At 36.8% G+C, this 17730-nt stretch overlaps 1 protein-coding gene across 2 annotated transcripts in view; it reads left to right on the forward strand.

Moving 5' to 3' along the window:
- The window catches only part of LOC145664099 (neural cell adhesion molecule 2-like), a 791671-nt gene that overhangs the window by 693860 nt on the left and 80081 nt on the right, over positions 1–17730 (forward strand). Inside the window, exon 10 of one of the 2 annotated variants that reach the window (XM_081730447.1) lies at positions 12249–12554. In XM_081730447.1, the coding sequence (XP_081586573.1) occupies positions 12249–12554 (306 nt within the window). The remainder of the gene's footprint in view (positions 1–12248; positions 12555–17730) is intronic. The other variant, XM_081730448.1, reaches the window with a different exon arrangement.

Genomic DNA, 17730 nt, shown 5'->3' on the forward strand with positions numbered 1-17730 from the left:
GTAAGGATAGCTTGGAAGGATTCCGATGGATCTTCGGACGTTTTCGGGGTGGAATGAAAACGATGGCTTGTGTCTTGGCGGCATTGATGGTCAGTTGCCAAGTGTGGCACCAGTGCGTGAAACGATTAATTGCTTCCTGAAGAGTAAGATTGATTTGTGCTATTGTGCGACAGAGGGCAAGAAATGCAGTATCATCGGCGTATTGGAATAAAGAGACGTTCGGAGGTAGTTCAGGAGAGTCGGCAACAAAAAGCAGATACAGGAGTGGTGATAATGCTGAACCCTGTGGAACGCCTGATAACAAGAAGATCAGGTGTGACAGCTGATCGTTAATGGCAACATAGGCAATACGGCAGGTAAGGAAATGAAAGATAAGCCGGATATATGCAACAGAAAGTCGTAATTTGATAAGTTTATAGATGAGGCCTAGGTGCCAAACTTTATCAAACGCCTTTTCAAGGTCGAAGAGAACAAGACAAGACGGCTGAATAGAGTTGTAATGATCGGTGACAAGTGACGTAAGACGAAGGAGTTGGTCGTTTATTGAATATGAGGGTCGAAAGCCAGCTTGATGTGTTGGAATGATATGATGATCGTTTAAGTATGGGTGTAATCTTTTAACCAGGATCCGTTCAAAAATTTTACTAAAAGTGGAGGTGAGTTGTATTGGCCTATAGGATGAAACATCGGATGGTGGTTTTTTAGGTTTGAGAAACATGAGTGTTTTCGAAACCTTCCAGTCAGTGGGAAAGAGACCTGTGCGGAGAATGAAGGTGTATATAAGAGGAAGTAGTGAGAGAAGAGCAAAGGGACATTCTTTAATATGTCTATAAGTGATGAAATCGAATCCTGGAGCAGTGTTTCTCTTACGGCGTAGTACAGCGGTGATTTCATTAGGTGTAATGGGAACAGTGAGAACATGCTGCGGAAGAGTGTGAGTGATGTTGGGCTGTAATTGAGGTGAATTATTGTTGACTTGAGCAGCAGGATGAGTGCGGTAAGTATGATCGGAAACTGATGGGGTAAAAATGCTTTGAATGTGATCAGCGAAGGCATTTGATATGTCTAGATCTGATTGGAGCGGATTATCATGAACAAGGAGAGGATATGTTGTCTTAGTGGTTTTGCCACATAAAGCGTTGAAACGTTTCCAATAGAATGTTGTATGTGAAGTGTCTGCTAGATTATTGCATGTTTTAATCCACTGGCGTTGTTTATAGGCGGAGAGATAATTCCGGACAGTACGCTGCAATTGATGATGAAGTATAAGGGCATCAGGATTACGTGTGCGAAGGTAGTCGCGATAGCATTGGCGAGAGCGTCGAACCAGAGCAAGATAATGGGGTGGAAGTTTGGGGCGATATGGAACGGATGAAGATTGCGGGTTATAGAGTGTAGATGCGCGCTGGATTGCTGTAGTGATAGTGCCGATTTGTTCAGCAAGATCATCAGAAGTGACTGGGCCTTGGTAGGGTTCTATGGTAGAAGATATATAAGTACGATAATTAAGCCAGTCGGCCTTGTCATATCGAGGTGTGACTCGAGAAGTAGGCAAATGTGATGGAAATGCAAGACCCGTATGGTAGGTCAGTTTGATAGGAGCATGATCGCTACCGAGCAAATCTAAGACTGTGACAGTGCAATGAGTAGCTAATGTATTGGAAGTAAGTGCGATGTCTGGCGTGGTGTTTGAGATTGGTCGAGTAGGAGAAGGAAGTGCAAATAGTATGTCAGTTGTATGAGTGGTGATGAAGTCACAAAACTGAGTGCGTTTCTGGGCTGATCGACTGTGAAGGTTTATATCTGCAAGGATAATGAAATGTTTGTACGTATCGGATATATATGAAAAGAAGGCGGTTGGAATGGGATTGCCAGGTCGAACATAGATTGTAGCGAAGGTAATTGCTATGGACTTGAAATAAATGGTGGTGATGACATATTCAGGTAATTGCAGGTGAGGACAAGAGTGCTGTCTGTATGGCAGATTATTGCGAAACCCAATAGCAGCTCCGCCGTTAGCGCGAAGGGTTGGTAGGGTATTGTCATGTCGAATCAAGTCATAGCGAGGGATTCTGCACGAGATGGACTTTTTGAGAAAAGTTTCGTTTAGAAGAAATACAGTGAAATGCTCCTCTAATAGTACTGCCTGGAAAAGGTCTTTGTTTTTAGGAAGTGAGCGGAAGTTGAGGAATAAAAAGTTTAAATCCATGATGCGTATGAAGTTAGACTGTAGTTTCGTATCGAATGGTATGAAAATGAACGTAATTATTTGAATACGTAGCATACAGAGAAACGTTAAAGGTTTGTTTTGCTGCTAAGGTGAGTTGTTGGAGAACATGCTGTCTATGAAAGGGGTGAATGTTTTGAAGAGCAAGTGTAAGGAATTCCAACAATTTGCCTACTGTCACGGGATCATCAACATTCAGCGCCAAGCATATCGCCTTCCGAGCATATTGGAAATAACTCATTACTACCTGAGAGAATTTGCATTGGTATTTATCGTTTAATATGAGCAAAGCTTTGCGAAATATATTTGGCACTTATGCGAAGTGGCAAATAATGTTCTATGTTTTCTGTAATCGGTCACAATAATATTGTTGTAAACCTGTGAATCGTCTGACAACAGTTACACAGGCAACAGTTCTATCATCTTCTGTTCATACGTGCTAACGAGGAAACGGTCTCAAGTGTAAACAACCAATTTGGCTGGGGTCCGGATATGTGTTACGGGAGACCAAAATAGGAGACACGTATTTTGGCGTTTGGGCCCATACGCAAAAATTTCCGAAATACGGGGCCCCAAAATGGCTTTACATGCTATAACTAGGAGGCGAACGACGTTACATGTACACAAGCGATTTCGCTGGGTTCCGGATATGTGTTATGGGAGACCAAAGTAGGAGGCACGTATTTTTGCGTTTGGGTCCATACGCAGAAATTTCCGAAATACGGGGACCCAAAGTATCCCTAGATGCTATAACTAGCAAGCGAATGACGTTACTTGTACACAACCGATTTCGCTGGGTTCCGGATATGTGTTATGGGAGACCAAAGTAGGAGACGCGTAGTTTGGTGTTTGGGCCCATAAGCAGAAATTTCCGAAATATGGGGCCCCAGAATGACCCTACATGCTATAACTAGGAAGCGAACGACGTTACTTGTACACAACCGATTTGGCTGGGGTCAGGATATGTCTTACGGGAGACCAAAGTAGGAAGACAAGTATTTTGTCGTTTGGGCCCATACGCAGAAATTTCCGAAATACGGGGCTCCAAAGTGGCCCTACATGCCATAACTAGGAAGCGTATAACGATACAGAATGTTGGCTTGGGTTGGAATGTGTTGCAATATATCCAAAAGTATGAGACTTGTGTTTGTTGTTTTGGGTCCCACAAAAAGGAAATGTCAAATATACAGGGTCCCATATTGCTAGATTTTCAATAAGGCCATGAAGTTGGCGTATGTGGTACCCATATAAATTAATTCTGAACAGATGTTCAGCTGGCACGAGCCGTCGAGGGGGGATTTGCTGACCACGAGGGTGTCAACGGGGCGAAAGAATGTTTGCGTTCTTCGCTTGTATTTCTATGTCTAGGATTTGTGGAAGCCGGGCGGAACACTTTTGTGCAAGAGAGTGAACATTAATATTTAATCGATACGGCGTGTGTTGTCAGGAAACCGGGCAGAGTGCCGGAAGTAAAGTTTGCTGGCCTGTCAGGTTTGGTCGGAAGAAAAACTATATCTCCTCGACTTTGGCTTTTGGTCTTCCGTAACACATATCCGGACCTCAGCCAAACCGGTTTTGTATAAGTAACGTCACTCGCTTCCTAGTTATAACATGTAGGGCCATTTTGGGGCCCCATATTAAGGAAATTTCTGCGTATGGGCCCAAAAGCCAAAATACGTGTCCCCTACTTTGGTCTCCCGTAACACATATCCGGACCCCAGCCAAATCGGTTGTTTACACTTGAGACCGTTTCCTCGTAAGACACAAGAATAACATATAAAGAAAACAGATGGTAGCACTGCTATCCGTGTAACTGTTGTCAGATGATTCATACGTTTACAACAATATTATTGTGACCGATTACAGAAAACATAGAATGTTATTAGTTACTTGCCATATATACGAAATATATTTCGCAAAGTTTTGCTCATACCAAACAATAAAAAACAATGCAAATACTCACAGCCAGTAACGAGGTATTTCTGATATGCTTTGAAGGCGATGTGGTTGGTATTGAATTGACACACAAGTAACACGTTAAAGTGGTAGTCATTTCGTGTTGTTTCAACACCTCATTTTTTGCTGTGTAGAAATGAACTCGAAGTGAATTACCCCTTCGAAGGTTCATCACACACACAAAATGACCTTACACTCGAAATGACCCTGTTTGACGACCAGTTCTGGAAGTTGACACTTGTTCATCTACTGATTTTGCATATTTGGGTTTCTCTCCACATCTTATCACATGTGACAATCCGTTTCAGAAAACGCATATCACGCGAATATTGCAACAGATGTCAGGACACATGCACTCTTCTCTAGGCCTGAAGTAGGCGGCAAAACGTGGCAGCTCTTGATGGTTTTCCTGAGTTCATGAAGGTAGCACACTACAGCGAACTGGGAGTGTCATGTTGGTTTGAGAAATTGTCGTGTGCTAGTAGATGGGTTTTCTGCAGTGGCAGATCGTAAAACTTCCGAATCTGTACTCTTTTGCGGCTAGACCTCAGCTACTGTAATTTACTGCACCTTCCCTTTTCACACCTTATATTTACTGTATATATATATTGCTTTTACCGCAGTGTATGCCTGAGTTTGAATTCATAAAGTGAGAGTTCACTTATTAGAAGTTGAACACTTTCCATCACTGACACTAAAAACTTAATTAATATTGCTGACGGAGCGTCAGACTTGGTGTTAAATAGTTGGCTTACTACACTACCTGTTGGTCCAGTTTGATTTGTCCGGGCGAGAGCTCATGTGGTTCGAATTCTACGTTAATCAGGAGATCCACGTCTCATATAGCCTCGCTGCTGAATGGAACGTTAAAATCAACTCAACAACTCCAGTTTGACTTGTACTTACAGTCTATCATGTCGTTTTTCACGCACTTACGGTTTGAGTTATTGTTAAATATTGCATGACTTGACACTTGAGACTTTTCTTTGCATTTTAATGCTAATCATGTTGCTTGTAATATGCTGGATCGAATTTAATAATGACAGCATGGGACATCATTTCATTTAATTTTAATCATACTACTCAAGTTACACTGGATTGAATTTAACAATACGCTACTGATAGCTCATTTATTTTAATGTTAATTGGAATACTTTTCTTACGTTGGATTAAATTTAACAATAATGCTATGGAACCACATTTAATTTAATTTTAATCGTACCACTCATGTTAGGCTAGATTAAATTTAACAGTAAGTTTCTGGCAGATCATTTAATTTAATATTAATTGTAATGTTTGTCTTTCTGCATCGTCTGACAGCAGTTACACAGTTTCTGCGCTGGATTGAGTTTAGCAATGACCCCATGGGACTTCATTTAATTTGATTTAATTTTAATTGAACTGCTTATGTTGCGCTGGATTGAATTTAACAATAAGCTCCTGGCAGATAATTTATTCTAATGTTAATGGTAATGCTTGTTATACGCTGGATTGAAGTTAATTTTAATCATATTGCTCATGGTGTGCTGGATTGAATTTAACAATAGGCAAATGGAAGCTCATTTATTATAATGTTAATTGTAATGCTTGTCTTACACGGGATTGAATTTAACAATCATTTCATGTCATCATACTTAATATCAATCGTATTCGTTGTGTAACGCTGAATGGATTTTAATGACTATGATATTTCAGGTTATTCAATGTTAATATTATTCCTCATGTTCTGGTGGATTGAATTTAACAATTTCATGGAAACATATTTCATAACATCTACTAGCAATCATCTGTAATTTCACTAAATACTGTTATAATTTTTTTTTCGATATTTAATTTTAACTTTTGAATTTTATTCTGCTGGAAAATAAAATAAAATTTAAAAAATGATTTCGATCTTGGAATGTAATGGAACAATTTAAATGACATTTTGCTGATTTATCGTGATTTCCTTTATTGTTAGTGTTCATTTTGACAATGGCTATATAGCGCGTTCACCTCAATTTTTTAATTGTAGAAGCGTTTTACGGTAGGTTCAATAGATTCCACAAGGACACTAAGGAACTGGCTCAGAAATGTTTAAGGCTGCAGACTACTAAATATTTTTGAAAAACTAATAATTTTTCTTTTGCCCGTTTCTCGTAAGTGGAAAGAGGTAATAAATTGTAACTTACCACAATAATAGATAATGCTATTCTACACCCGAAAATACGGACCGAAATAATTTTCAGTGTTGCCATCCATAGAAATAACAGTGTGACCAGAATTTGAATTACTCAAAAATCTAGGTAAAGGCAGCGATTAGAAAAATGAACTCAACGGTAATTGATGACTTACCATGCTGGCTATCTTTCTTGTTTACTACTTTTTAAATAATATTTCTATTTATTTTATAAACCTTCCATAAATTCTTACAAAATAAATAGAAATATTATTTAAAAAATAGTAAACAAGGAACATAGACAGCATGATAAGTCATCAATTACCGTTGAGTTCATTTTTCTAGTCGCAGCCTTTACCTAGATTTTTGAGTAATCAAAATCTGGTCACACTGTTATTTCTATGGATGGCAACACTAAAAATTCTTCCGATTTGTATTTTCAGGTGTAGAATAACATTATCTATTATTGTGGTAAGTTACATTTTATTACCTCTTTCCACTTACAAGAAACGGGCAAAAGAAAAATTATTAGTTTTTTAAAAATATTTAGTAGTCTGCAGCCTTAAAGCCCTTTATTTCGTGACTACTTACTGTTAGTATTTATGATATACACAATGAAAAATTCGTTAATAGATAGCACAGAACACCATAAAGATAAAATGCGTTATTGTGAGAAAGCATATAAAGAATTTTCGTAGTTTATAAGTAACAGATAAAATTAAAATAAATCCCTAATACTAATTCTGTGTGCAATTTGTCAGAGTGCGATCAATTTGGTTTACTGTGTAATCATCTTTAGAATTACATGCGTATTCACGTGTATTTTGGATGCTAAAATAATCAATTTAACTTAGCATTATTGTAATTACTTGTTTTTCTTTCATAATATGCCATATTTCTCTTGAAATGGTTTGAATCGATTGTACGATAACGATTGTCTGGCATGTTTTCGAAATATGTTAAATCTTGGAAAACAAGAGACTCTAATACAGGAATGCAAATAACCACTCGCCCGCGGTGCGGACGAGTACATAATATCATACAAATGTAAGTGAATTATTTCTATTGTGGGGTGTGGGCTAGTAACTTTTTTCATGGGCAAGTAAAATTTTGTTGCTTATTTGCATCGCTGCTCTAATACAAAATTCACGTTTTTTTTTTTTTTTTTTTCGTAGGTACAACCATTTTTATTTAGTGTTTTGTTTCGGGAGCTATGCACAACACAGGGAAGAAGGGGGCGATTGCCCGCCTGAGTTTGCAAATTAAATATATTTTAATGTATGCAAAAATTGAAGTTTTAATTACAAGAATTGCGGACTGGTGAATCTTATGTGATATACAAAAATATTAGCAGTAAATCTAAGGAACCATCCTCTTTGTCCAACTAATTTCCAGGGCTACGTATTCCCCCTTCTTGATTTTATTTAATTCAAACATTTACCTTTCTTTATAACTAAATGATGTAAATATTCCTTTGCTATAATAACTAAAGTCCTGTTATGTTCAGGGTTGATATGTTTAAAACAAAAGGTATAAAACAAATGTTTAAAACATGTATAAACGAGGGATGTTGTTTTATTCAGTTTGTTTTAAACGTTTTAAACAATTTTTTTAGTGTGGTTGAACATGTTTAAAAACATTTAAAATGTCAAATTGTAGAAGCTAATTGAATTTTCTAATAAACACAACCCATTCTCCGCAGTATGTGTGCATGGAGTAAATTACAAGCAGAGTTGTATATATTCTTATTATAACAGCAATTACTACACGAAATTCTGCACAACAATGTGCGTATAACTAAACTAACAGAAATTCAAGTGAAGTATTTGAACATTTCTTAAATTCCAAGAGTAACAGTAGTTAAACTTACTATACACTATTCTAAAATCCATACTCACAAATTCAAGTTGAGTATTTTTTCGTCACTATCATTTCCATAATAATGAATAGTTCTCATATCATAAGCTATAAGAAATACTTTGACAAATACAATACAACTCAAAGAAAAGAGCAGTGACTAGCCTACAAGGAGAAAATGACATATTTTAAATAAACAGTTTATAGATTCATATCAATCTGCAACATAGATAACTAAGAATGATTAATGTCTACGGGATAAAAATACAATTAACCAGGGATTTTAACAAAATCGTAGTCTCTCACGTTGGGTGCTCCGGTGAGCCCCCTAATTATCACAGTCATGATTTATATACCGTTGGAAATCTTGTAGAGCACAAATTCCAACGAGGTAACATTCATGCGATTTTCGCCATATTCGTAGAAGAAGAAGAAACAAAAATAAAATAAAAATATGAAAAACTGACTTTGCGGGACTCTGGCAACCCTTGCAGTCACCCTACGCTGACAAGTGTAAGCCTGACACTTGTGACAATAATATAAAAAAAAAAAAAAAATGGTAGCAATTGATGCAACACAAAGAGTAATGAATTAATTTTATGTAGGAAATATTCTCAAAAAGATGTTACATGCAGAAAAAAGAATCATTGAATGTGACATTCTCTCCCCTCCCCCACTATAGTACGACGTTCATATGCAAATCATTTCTGCTTACGTATCATCTATAGGAACAAGAATTATGCTTCTAGGCCAATTTAGAGAAAGATATCTTGTCTTATATGGAACTGTCCTGAAAAATAAATATCAATTAGCTTAATTTGCCCCTACCTCCGCCTCCTTTATAAGCAATAAGTACACATACAGGTTATTATCATGTAGGGGGACTTTTTCATTATTTCACATACCAATTTTTATGGGTGTGCCACAGAGGGTGAAGAGTTGTCCTCAAAACCTGATGAAAAAATAAATTTAACAAATTTCACCCTCCCCCCTCGGCTGTGGTAACTCCCCCCACATACATAAAATGCATACTAGGGAAAGCTTCATCCCTTCGGAATACATTGGTACCCAAACCATTTCTTTCTAGCTTAATTAGAGGCTGAGCTATTGATGTTTGTTGTAAAAATTAGTGTAATTTATGTAAAAAGATTTTAAAAAATGGCCAAATTTGCCCCCTCCCTACTACAGGAGTATATCATGTAGTGGCCTACTTCATTGCTTCACATACCAATTTTTATGAGTGTACCTCTAAGGGGGGGAATGGTCCCCTAAACACCTGTTGAAAAAATAACACGATTTTTCCCTCCTCCCTCCCCTGTCGTGATACTCCCACATACATAAAATGCACACCTGCGTAAAACCGCATCCTTCAGGAATAAATTCCTATCAAAACCGTCTACCTACCTTAGTTAGAAGCTGAGCTATTATGGTTTAAAGCCCCCACGCAGCAGTTGTGTCAATGTTCGTTTAAAGGTTAAGAATGCAGACAATTAACAGAACGTAACACAGAGAAACTAAATTACACATTCATTGAACGAAGATCGGGAAACTCCCGATTTCTTTCTCCGGAATTGAACATTTGGACGGATCGAAATTAGGGAAGTTTCCGAAGTTTGGTCTAGCGGTTAGATGGCAAGCAATACCTGGTAAAAATGTAATATATATATGGCTATTTAAGTTATTGTTTTAAACAAAATAAACATTTTAAATGTTTTTTAAACAAAGTAATTTGTTTTAAACGTTAAAAACGTTTTAAACGAAAAAACGTTTTAAACAAAAAGAACGTTCTTTTTGTTTTGTTTTTTAAAAGGTGTTTTTTTCAGCCCTCGTTATATTGATATCCGTGCAAGTTAATGTGGTTTCGTTTATCAGCTCGTCTTCGTTTTGGTGTTACTCACGACGGTAACTTGAATCACAACTAACAACGATCGAAAGTAAGATACGAGAAACGAAATAAAATAACAAATAAAAAAGAAACAGAAGAGCAGAATGGACGGGAAAAAAAAGAACGCAGTTCTCACATGAAATGAAATTTCACAAATACAGTATTATTTCTGAACAAAGAGTATAAGAAAATGAAAAGTCAATGAAATTCGTAGAAATTGTAAGAAGAATTATTGTTGTACGTGGAATGGGAAAAACTAACAAATTTATTTCGGACGATTGGGCTTGAGCCGATAGCCTCCTAAATACGCCACTAGACACAGCTGTTACGTAACCGACCTTCATACCATATTCCCAAATCCTTGACGAGACAGTATTGCTATAATTCTTTCTATATTTCTTTTTAAAAAAATAAACCAGAAACAAAAAATGCATATTGTACTAATTTCAGTGCAGGCCGGTAGCCAGCCCAAAAATATAGATGGGACTGGCTGAAGTTAAGGGGGGACCGATCCAACCATATTATAGTTCATGTGCAATATTACCGTGAAAATTTTAGGGGGGTCAGCAAAAATTTAGGAGGACTCGGCCTCCCCTACACCCCCTAGATACTGGCATGTTTCCGTGGCATATGCCAAAAAAGTTTCCTGTTAAAAGTTTGCTATTTTAAAATGTCTATATATATTTAAAGTTTGTCCTGAAAGGATTGAGTGCTTCAGAACCTACCCGGAGATGAAATTCTCTCGTACGTCACTAGCTAATTCTATATTGAATTGTCCTTTTATTAGCGGAGTTAAATATCTTCCCCATCTTTGATATTATTTATCCCATTGATTTACGTGGGGAATTATTTTTCTTTTTCTTTTCTTATTTGAAAATAGAGAAATATATTTTACTGATTTCTTTTTCAAGTCTAGTTCATGTCTCTTACTTTGTGAAAACTAATATTTGTTATAGAATCTTAATATACTACAATAAGCAGTGGCGTATTAAGGGAGAGCTCCTGGGCTTAAGCCCCCCCCCCCCCCCGAAATCTTACTTACTATAGTAAAGTATATGAAATATGTTGCAGAATTTTCACATTTTCAGGCGAGCCCCCAAAAGTTAGCAAATCTCCCCGAAACAAAATACGCCACTGACAATAAGTATTAATTTTTTTTAAAAAAAGTTACATTTATGATGAAAATTCATTTCGAAAAAGCAATTTGCATATAACTACACTTGAAAAAAGTTTATAAAATTACATAATTAAAATTTGCAGTTCGTTTTAAAGGAAAAAGATACATAATTCTAACTTTATATCTGTGGCCTAAACGAAAAAGTGAAAACTGAACTGAAATGAAATCTAAGTTTTACGACCCACGATTATGCCGGCTACGCTAAAGAAGACGGTGATGATGAGAAATGAATGAAATGGTGAAGAAAGTAGGAGAAAATGGGAAAACCTAAAAAAAACCCAAGCCACGGTGTTTGTCCGCCACAAAGTTCACTTGGCGCGAGGTGGGATCGAACCAGAGGAGAACGCTACTGAGCCACCCCGCTCCTCCAAACAAAAAAGTAAAGATGGGATAAGTATTCAACAGCATTAAGGAATTTTTCATACAATTTTTCTTCGAAGTTTCAAAGACTGTGACACATGCTACTTATATATATCCATATGTTAGCAAGGTATGTGATTTCAAAACAAATTATGAATCGATATAAATTCGAAAAGTTCGATTTTTTTAAAAGAAAGTACTATTAGTAGGCAAACTGTAATTTACTTTAGATCATAAACTCGTTTGAATTTCACATAGTAATGTTGATGACAATGCAGCTTAGGAGAAGCGCTAGACCCGATATACACCCTACACTATAGCTTCGAATTTAGTTGTAAAGATTAAAAAAAAAAAAAAAAAAAAGCAAAGAAACACATTTTCCATTCATAGTTTTGCTTCAAGAAACGTTACTATATAAAATTAGATACATTGTGGTTGAGGGATTCTAGACGTGGAACTTCCGCTTTCTTCCATTACACACTGAAAAAAAAAATAGAATTTCCGTAATATATATGAAATAATATATATATATATGAAATAATGCATGTGTCTTTGTAGATGTATCCAGGTTAAAATATACAAACTTCGCTAAATCAGTGTTTTCTGTTTTTCCTTAATCTTTTTCCAGGGAGACCATTTCCCGTGAGAAATTGTACATTGTATAATCAAACGAGCAACTCAGTGGAGGTAGCATGTCTACCGGGATTCGACGGAGGACTTCCACAACATTTCCTTCTGGAATTATACGACGCTGAAACAGATGTCCTAAGAAATAACATAACTTCAGAGCTTCCGATATTTAACCTTTACAACCTTGAGCCAGACGTCATCTTTAAGATTGCAGTGTACGCCGTCAACTCCAAAGGGAGAAGCAGTTCTGTGATTTTGGAAGAAGTTACTTTTAAGGATGCCGAAAAGAGGACAGGTACTTTAGGTACTTTCAGCTTTAAGAAACGTATACGTAGATTTGGTTATTGAATTCTTATGCGTAGTTTTTACATAGGAACGACATCTGCTTTCAGCCCCTTAATTTATACAGGGAAATTATTATCAAGTTTTTTTTTTTTTTTTTTAAATGAAGTATTATTTTAATGGTTTGAGTTTATTGATATCCTCTTCAAATTTATTTAATTGTCCCTCATTTTTAGTGGCGAATTCTAGCCTGGGGCCAGGGATTCTAACCTCTTCCCCATCAAGAGCGCCCATGTTGTGGTTTCCAAGAGGGGGGCAAGCATAAGCAACGTTGCAAATATAGTTTCAAATTTTGCTGTAACTAATTTAAAATTCTATTAGGTTTTCGATATTCCCAAGTACAATTTCCTCTTAGGGGGGCGAGCGCCCCACCTTGCGCCCACTGATGGGCGCCCTTATCCCCCATCCCAGCTTTTTAAATGACAAAAGTTATTAAAGCTATTATTTATATATTTTTGAAAGTTTATAGTAAACTCATGATATACGCTGAGCTCCTCCGGGGCTAAGCGGTTAGCGTACGCGCCTTTGGCGTGGGAGGCCCGGGTTCGATTCCCGGCGGGAGCTCATGTAGTTCGGATTCCACGTTAATCAGTAGGTCCACGTCTCATATAGCCTCGCTGCTGAAAAGGGACGTTAAACTCAAAATCAACTCAACTCATGATATACGCATCATGGTCTGGGTTCTGGCTGCCCCCCCAGGTTTTACATTCTAGATCCTCCACTGTCATTTAAAGAAAGTTAACCTTTGTGACATATTGAAAGGTTAGTAATCAAATTTCATTTAATTAAAATGTCGTGCTCCTCCACGAATTTGAGCGCGAGCACCACGATCAGCTTCCTCAGTTTTTCATTGTCAATTACTGGAAACATTTCAAAAATTTGCAATTAAAATTTCACTTCAAGAATTTGTAATTATTTATAGAGATTTTATTTGCATATTCATGATTAACTACAATAAAGATTAAATTTATATATTTGAAAAGATCGGAATTGTCAGAATTTCAGCTCTGCATGAAAAGAGAGTAATCCTTTATTCTCACGACTCGCTCGGGAGAGTAATACTCCCGGAAGTACGTTTTTTTCGCGCGCTACTCTAGCCAGCTGTTTTACGCGCTATACTAGCCAGTTGTTTTAAGTTGGTCACAAAATGTATATCATGGAGTACAAGGGGAACAAAACGAGCCCTGCGGGGCTTCTAACCCGTTCCCATTACTACTATTACTTATCTGCACAAAAGTAAGTAAATCACTTTTTTGACTATTATTTTCATATTATTTAAATTAAAAAGTGTTATAAAAATGTTAAAAAAATGTAATAAAAACTTTACTCCGGCCGGGTTTGAACTCACGCCAAAAGATATTTTCATTACTAGCATACAGCGCTAGCCCACTCGGCCACGAAGACCGACAACAATTATCGTTTGATTTCTGCTACTTAAATGCAACGTGGCAAGAAATGGATAACGCCAACCAATCAGATCTGCGTTTTTCGTTCCTACTTCCGGGAGCATTACTCCCCTGAGCTAGTCCTTTATTCTCAAGGTTCAACCAGTAGATGACATTGTTCACTTTGAAGCAACGGATTCTCACCATCCAGCAATATTATAAACGGACAGCCCGGAAACAGTTCGTTGAGAATTCTTCAAGCAGTATAGTGTGTAACAGGGACTAAGTCGGCTCTTTTGAATTTCCGATTAATCAGGCTTTTGTTGCATTTGTAGTACGCTTGGACAATGAAAATCTGTAGCTTCAAAGTGTTTGATAGTACTCTCTACTGGCTCACCTTGAGAATGCCGGACTATTTTCTTAGCTTGCAGAGCCGAAATTCTGATGCTTTCTACGACTATTAGTGAAGTTTAGTACCTTTACATTCAAAGATAAATGTAGAGCTTTTACTTTTTTGTAGTTATTTTTAACACTTTGTACGTATGTAAATGTTAGGATTGTGACATGTTAGAAGTATGACTCACCATTAAATGAATATGACAATAGCTATAATTTGCTACAATCTCCTATAAGAATAGATATAACGCTGTATTTATTTTCAACGAACTTAAAACGTTCCTTACTGAATTCTCTATGTCTGTGAATCTGTGTGTCTGTCTGTTATTTGCGACATTTTCAATTTTGAGCTCTCCATTCGATAGAGCATCAATACCTATTTGAGAAAGTGGGAATTTTTCGCGTCACTCTTACCGTTACCGAGATATTGGCCTAAAATGGCCGATTTCCGGAGATTTAAGGAGCAATATCTCGGGAACCATAAGTTATAGACAAATTATATTGGTGTAGATCAATAAATAAGAGGATGCAGAATATTTTGGTACCAAATAGTAACCGATGGCCACTGGGCCAGTAATTGATATTGGTACAAAAATATTTACCATCCCCTTAGGTATTAACACTAATATCATCTCTCTATGACTTACCGTTCCCCTCGGGAACTGTGTCATAGAAATATCATATTGGTGTTGATCAATACTTAAGAAGATGGTGAACTTTTTGGTACCAAGTAGTGACCAATGAACACTGGCCAACTGGCCACCGTTCCCCACATATTGGCCAAAAATTTCGAATTTCAAGAGATTTTAGGAGCCATATCTCGGGAACCGTAAATCATAGAGAGATGATATTTTGCGAATTTTTGCGAGAAACACAAGGTGCAGATAAAAACGAATTTACTTTTACATGTAGAAACAATTATAGTTATCCTTCCCGCGTTATCTCTCCATTCTTTTTAAAGTTCGTTCTGACAGTTCTCTTGGAGCGTTCTCAACTGTTTTATATATCGATGCAGCACAGAAATAAATCGATATCTTCTAGCAGAATAAAAAGAAATCGCAATTAGTAATGGCGACAAATGAAACACTTCTTAGCGCCATAAAAATTTGTTTTTGTCCGACTTTCTCGCAAGCTATTAATATGAATTTAAATATCAAATATGGCATCTTGTTTAGTTTGATGTCACCTATGAACCTTGGGTAATATTTTCAGTAAACATGCATTAAAGATTAAAGAGTTAATTGAACTTTTGGGCTCTATCTCATTAACCATATTATAATATTCTGTGGAGTAACAGTACACGGGTTTTCCCTTACCTTTTTTAATTATAAAAAAGTCCATACCAGATTACAAATAAGTACGTATCTAAAAGTTCTTTCTCTATAATTGGACCTCATGTTCGTTGCAGCTCGTGGGTTTGTAGGTTGCTGATTAAAATGACCCTGCCCGTTGCAGCTGGATCTAAAGGAACCTCTTACCCGTTGCAGCTCAGAGGTAATATTAATATCTCCTGCTCATTGCAGCTTAAGGGATGGGTAAAGATACTTCTTGCCCATTGCAGATCAGATGTAGGTTAGAGGAGTCTCTTTCGGCCCGTTGCAGCTTGGAGAGATAGGTAGGATATGAGCAGTTAACAATCCTCCTCGTGTATAGGTAGGATATGCCTCGAATTGTTCGTTTATATAGCCAGTCTTTGGAGGAGGAGTCTGTGTAAGGGTTGAAGGTGTCCTCTTTGTATCTCTTTGTGTCCTCCTCGTGTTTCATCTGTGTGACGACATCCATCACCTGCTTGCAGATGCTTGTGAAATGAAATGAAATCTTTAAGTTTTACGTCCCACGGTTATGCCGGTTAGGCTAAAGGAGACGGTGATTATGAGAAATGAATGAAATGGTGGAATGAAGAAAGTGGGAGGAAACGGGAGAACCCCGAGAAAACCCACGAGCACGGTGTTTGTTCACCACAAAGTCCACACGTTGCAGATGCTTGTGCCGAAGTACGTGTTTTTATCTACTAATACGGAATGCTTCTAATATATGAGGATATTGCAATATTATAGATTGTCATCTTATCAGTATCGTGATGAAGAGTTTGATAAGAGTACGTATACTTCTTTACCAGTTTTCATTGTAATAGTGATTCTGGTTCTCGTAACAGCGTTACATGTTTAGGTTTTGAAACAAATTCGTTTACTTCGATTTTCTCAAAAACTACGCTTGAACTTTTACAATCTATCAACTGGTTTATGTCTCATGTTTCGCCTTTTTTGTTAAATGCTATTAATATTGTAAAATTTCAAGCACAACGTGAGCCACGCTTAAGTTATAATCAAATGCAATTTTAATGCACTCCTTACTGATACCATAGCAAGACTGTAGATTTCCAAAATGAGTTTCATAGATGCTGCTGATAGGAAGTTAAAATGGCAGAAGTTCAGAGATATGCAATTTGTTTTTTCCAGCGCTACGAATATAGTTTAATTAATGCGCATTTTATATACATATTTTGCGGCTTAATTTCTACCTTTTTAATGCTTCTCATTATCTTTAAATTGAGCACTAATTTAAAAAATCATGTATGGGAAAATCGCAGTTAAGACATTTAATTTAAACTGGTATTGTGATTTTCAATAATTATAAGCCATCTGAATAATCTATAGTATTTGTTTTTACAGAGTTGCCAGCCATATGATAATTTAAGTCCTAATGCTGTATACGATTATGCCCTTGCGATAATAGGCAAAATATACGGTAATTTTAGAATGCACACTTTCTTTTGCAGTTTTTGAAAGTACAAAAACAATAAATCAATAACGATCTAAGAGTTTGCAAATGGTAACCCTGCATCCATTCTTTAAATTCAATTACGTTTACGAGGAGTTGGAAATATTGTTGTCCTGAGTAGCGTTAACAAGGATTTGAAAAACAAAAGAAAGATGGTGAGGACAGTGACACCACTTTGGAGCTCGAAACTGAAGATAGCCAGTTACTTCTATTACTGTAGCGTTATACTTGTTTCTACAATGTGCTTAACGAATATACGATATTTTTTTGTAATATAATTTTAAAGACGAAAATCGATAATTTTGCTTTCTAAGGTTGGAAACTCTGCAATCGTGTCAATCATTTATCTACACCGACTTTGACATTGATATACGGGCATCTCTCATTGTCCTAATTTCTAAGCCAAGGTGTTCAAGTATCCATCTGCAGTTATGAATAAATTAGTTTCTAAATTAGTTTTATAAACAGATTGTCCGAACACGAAAGGTACAGTACATCAAAATCCCAAAGATATCGAAACATCGAAATGTTTGCCCCTGAAAGTTTTGCCTCCTACTACAAAAGGTCTTGAAAATA

This window comes from Thermobia domestica, chromosome 11 (genome assembly GCF_964235325.1).
Source record: "Thermobia domestica chromosome 11, izTheDome1.hap1.1, whole genome shotgun sequence".
In the NCBI taxonomy this organism is placed as follows: domain Eukaryota; kingdom Metazoa; phylum Arthropoda; class Insecta; order Zygentoma; family Lepismatidae; genus Thermobia; species Thermobia domestica.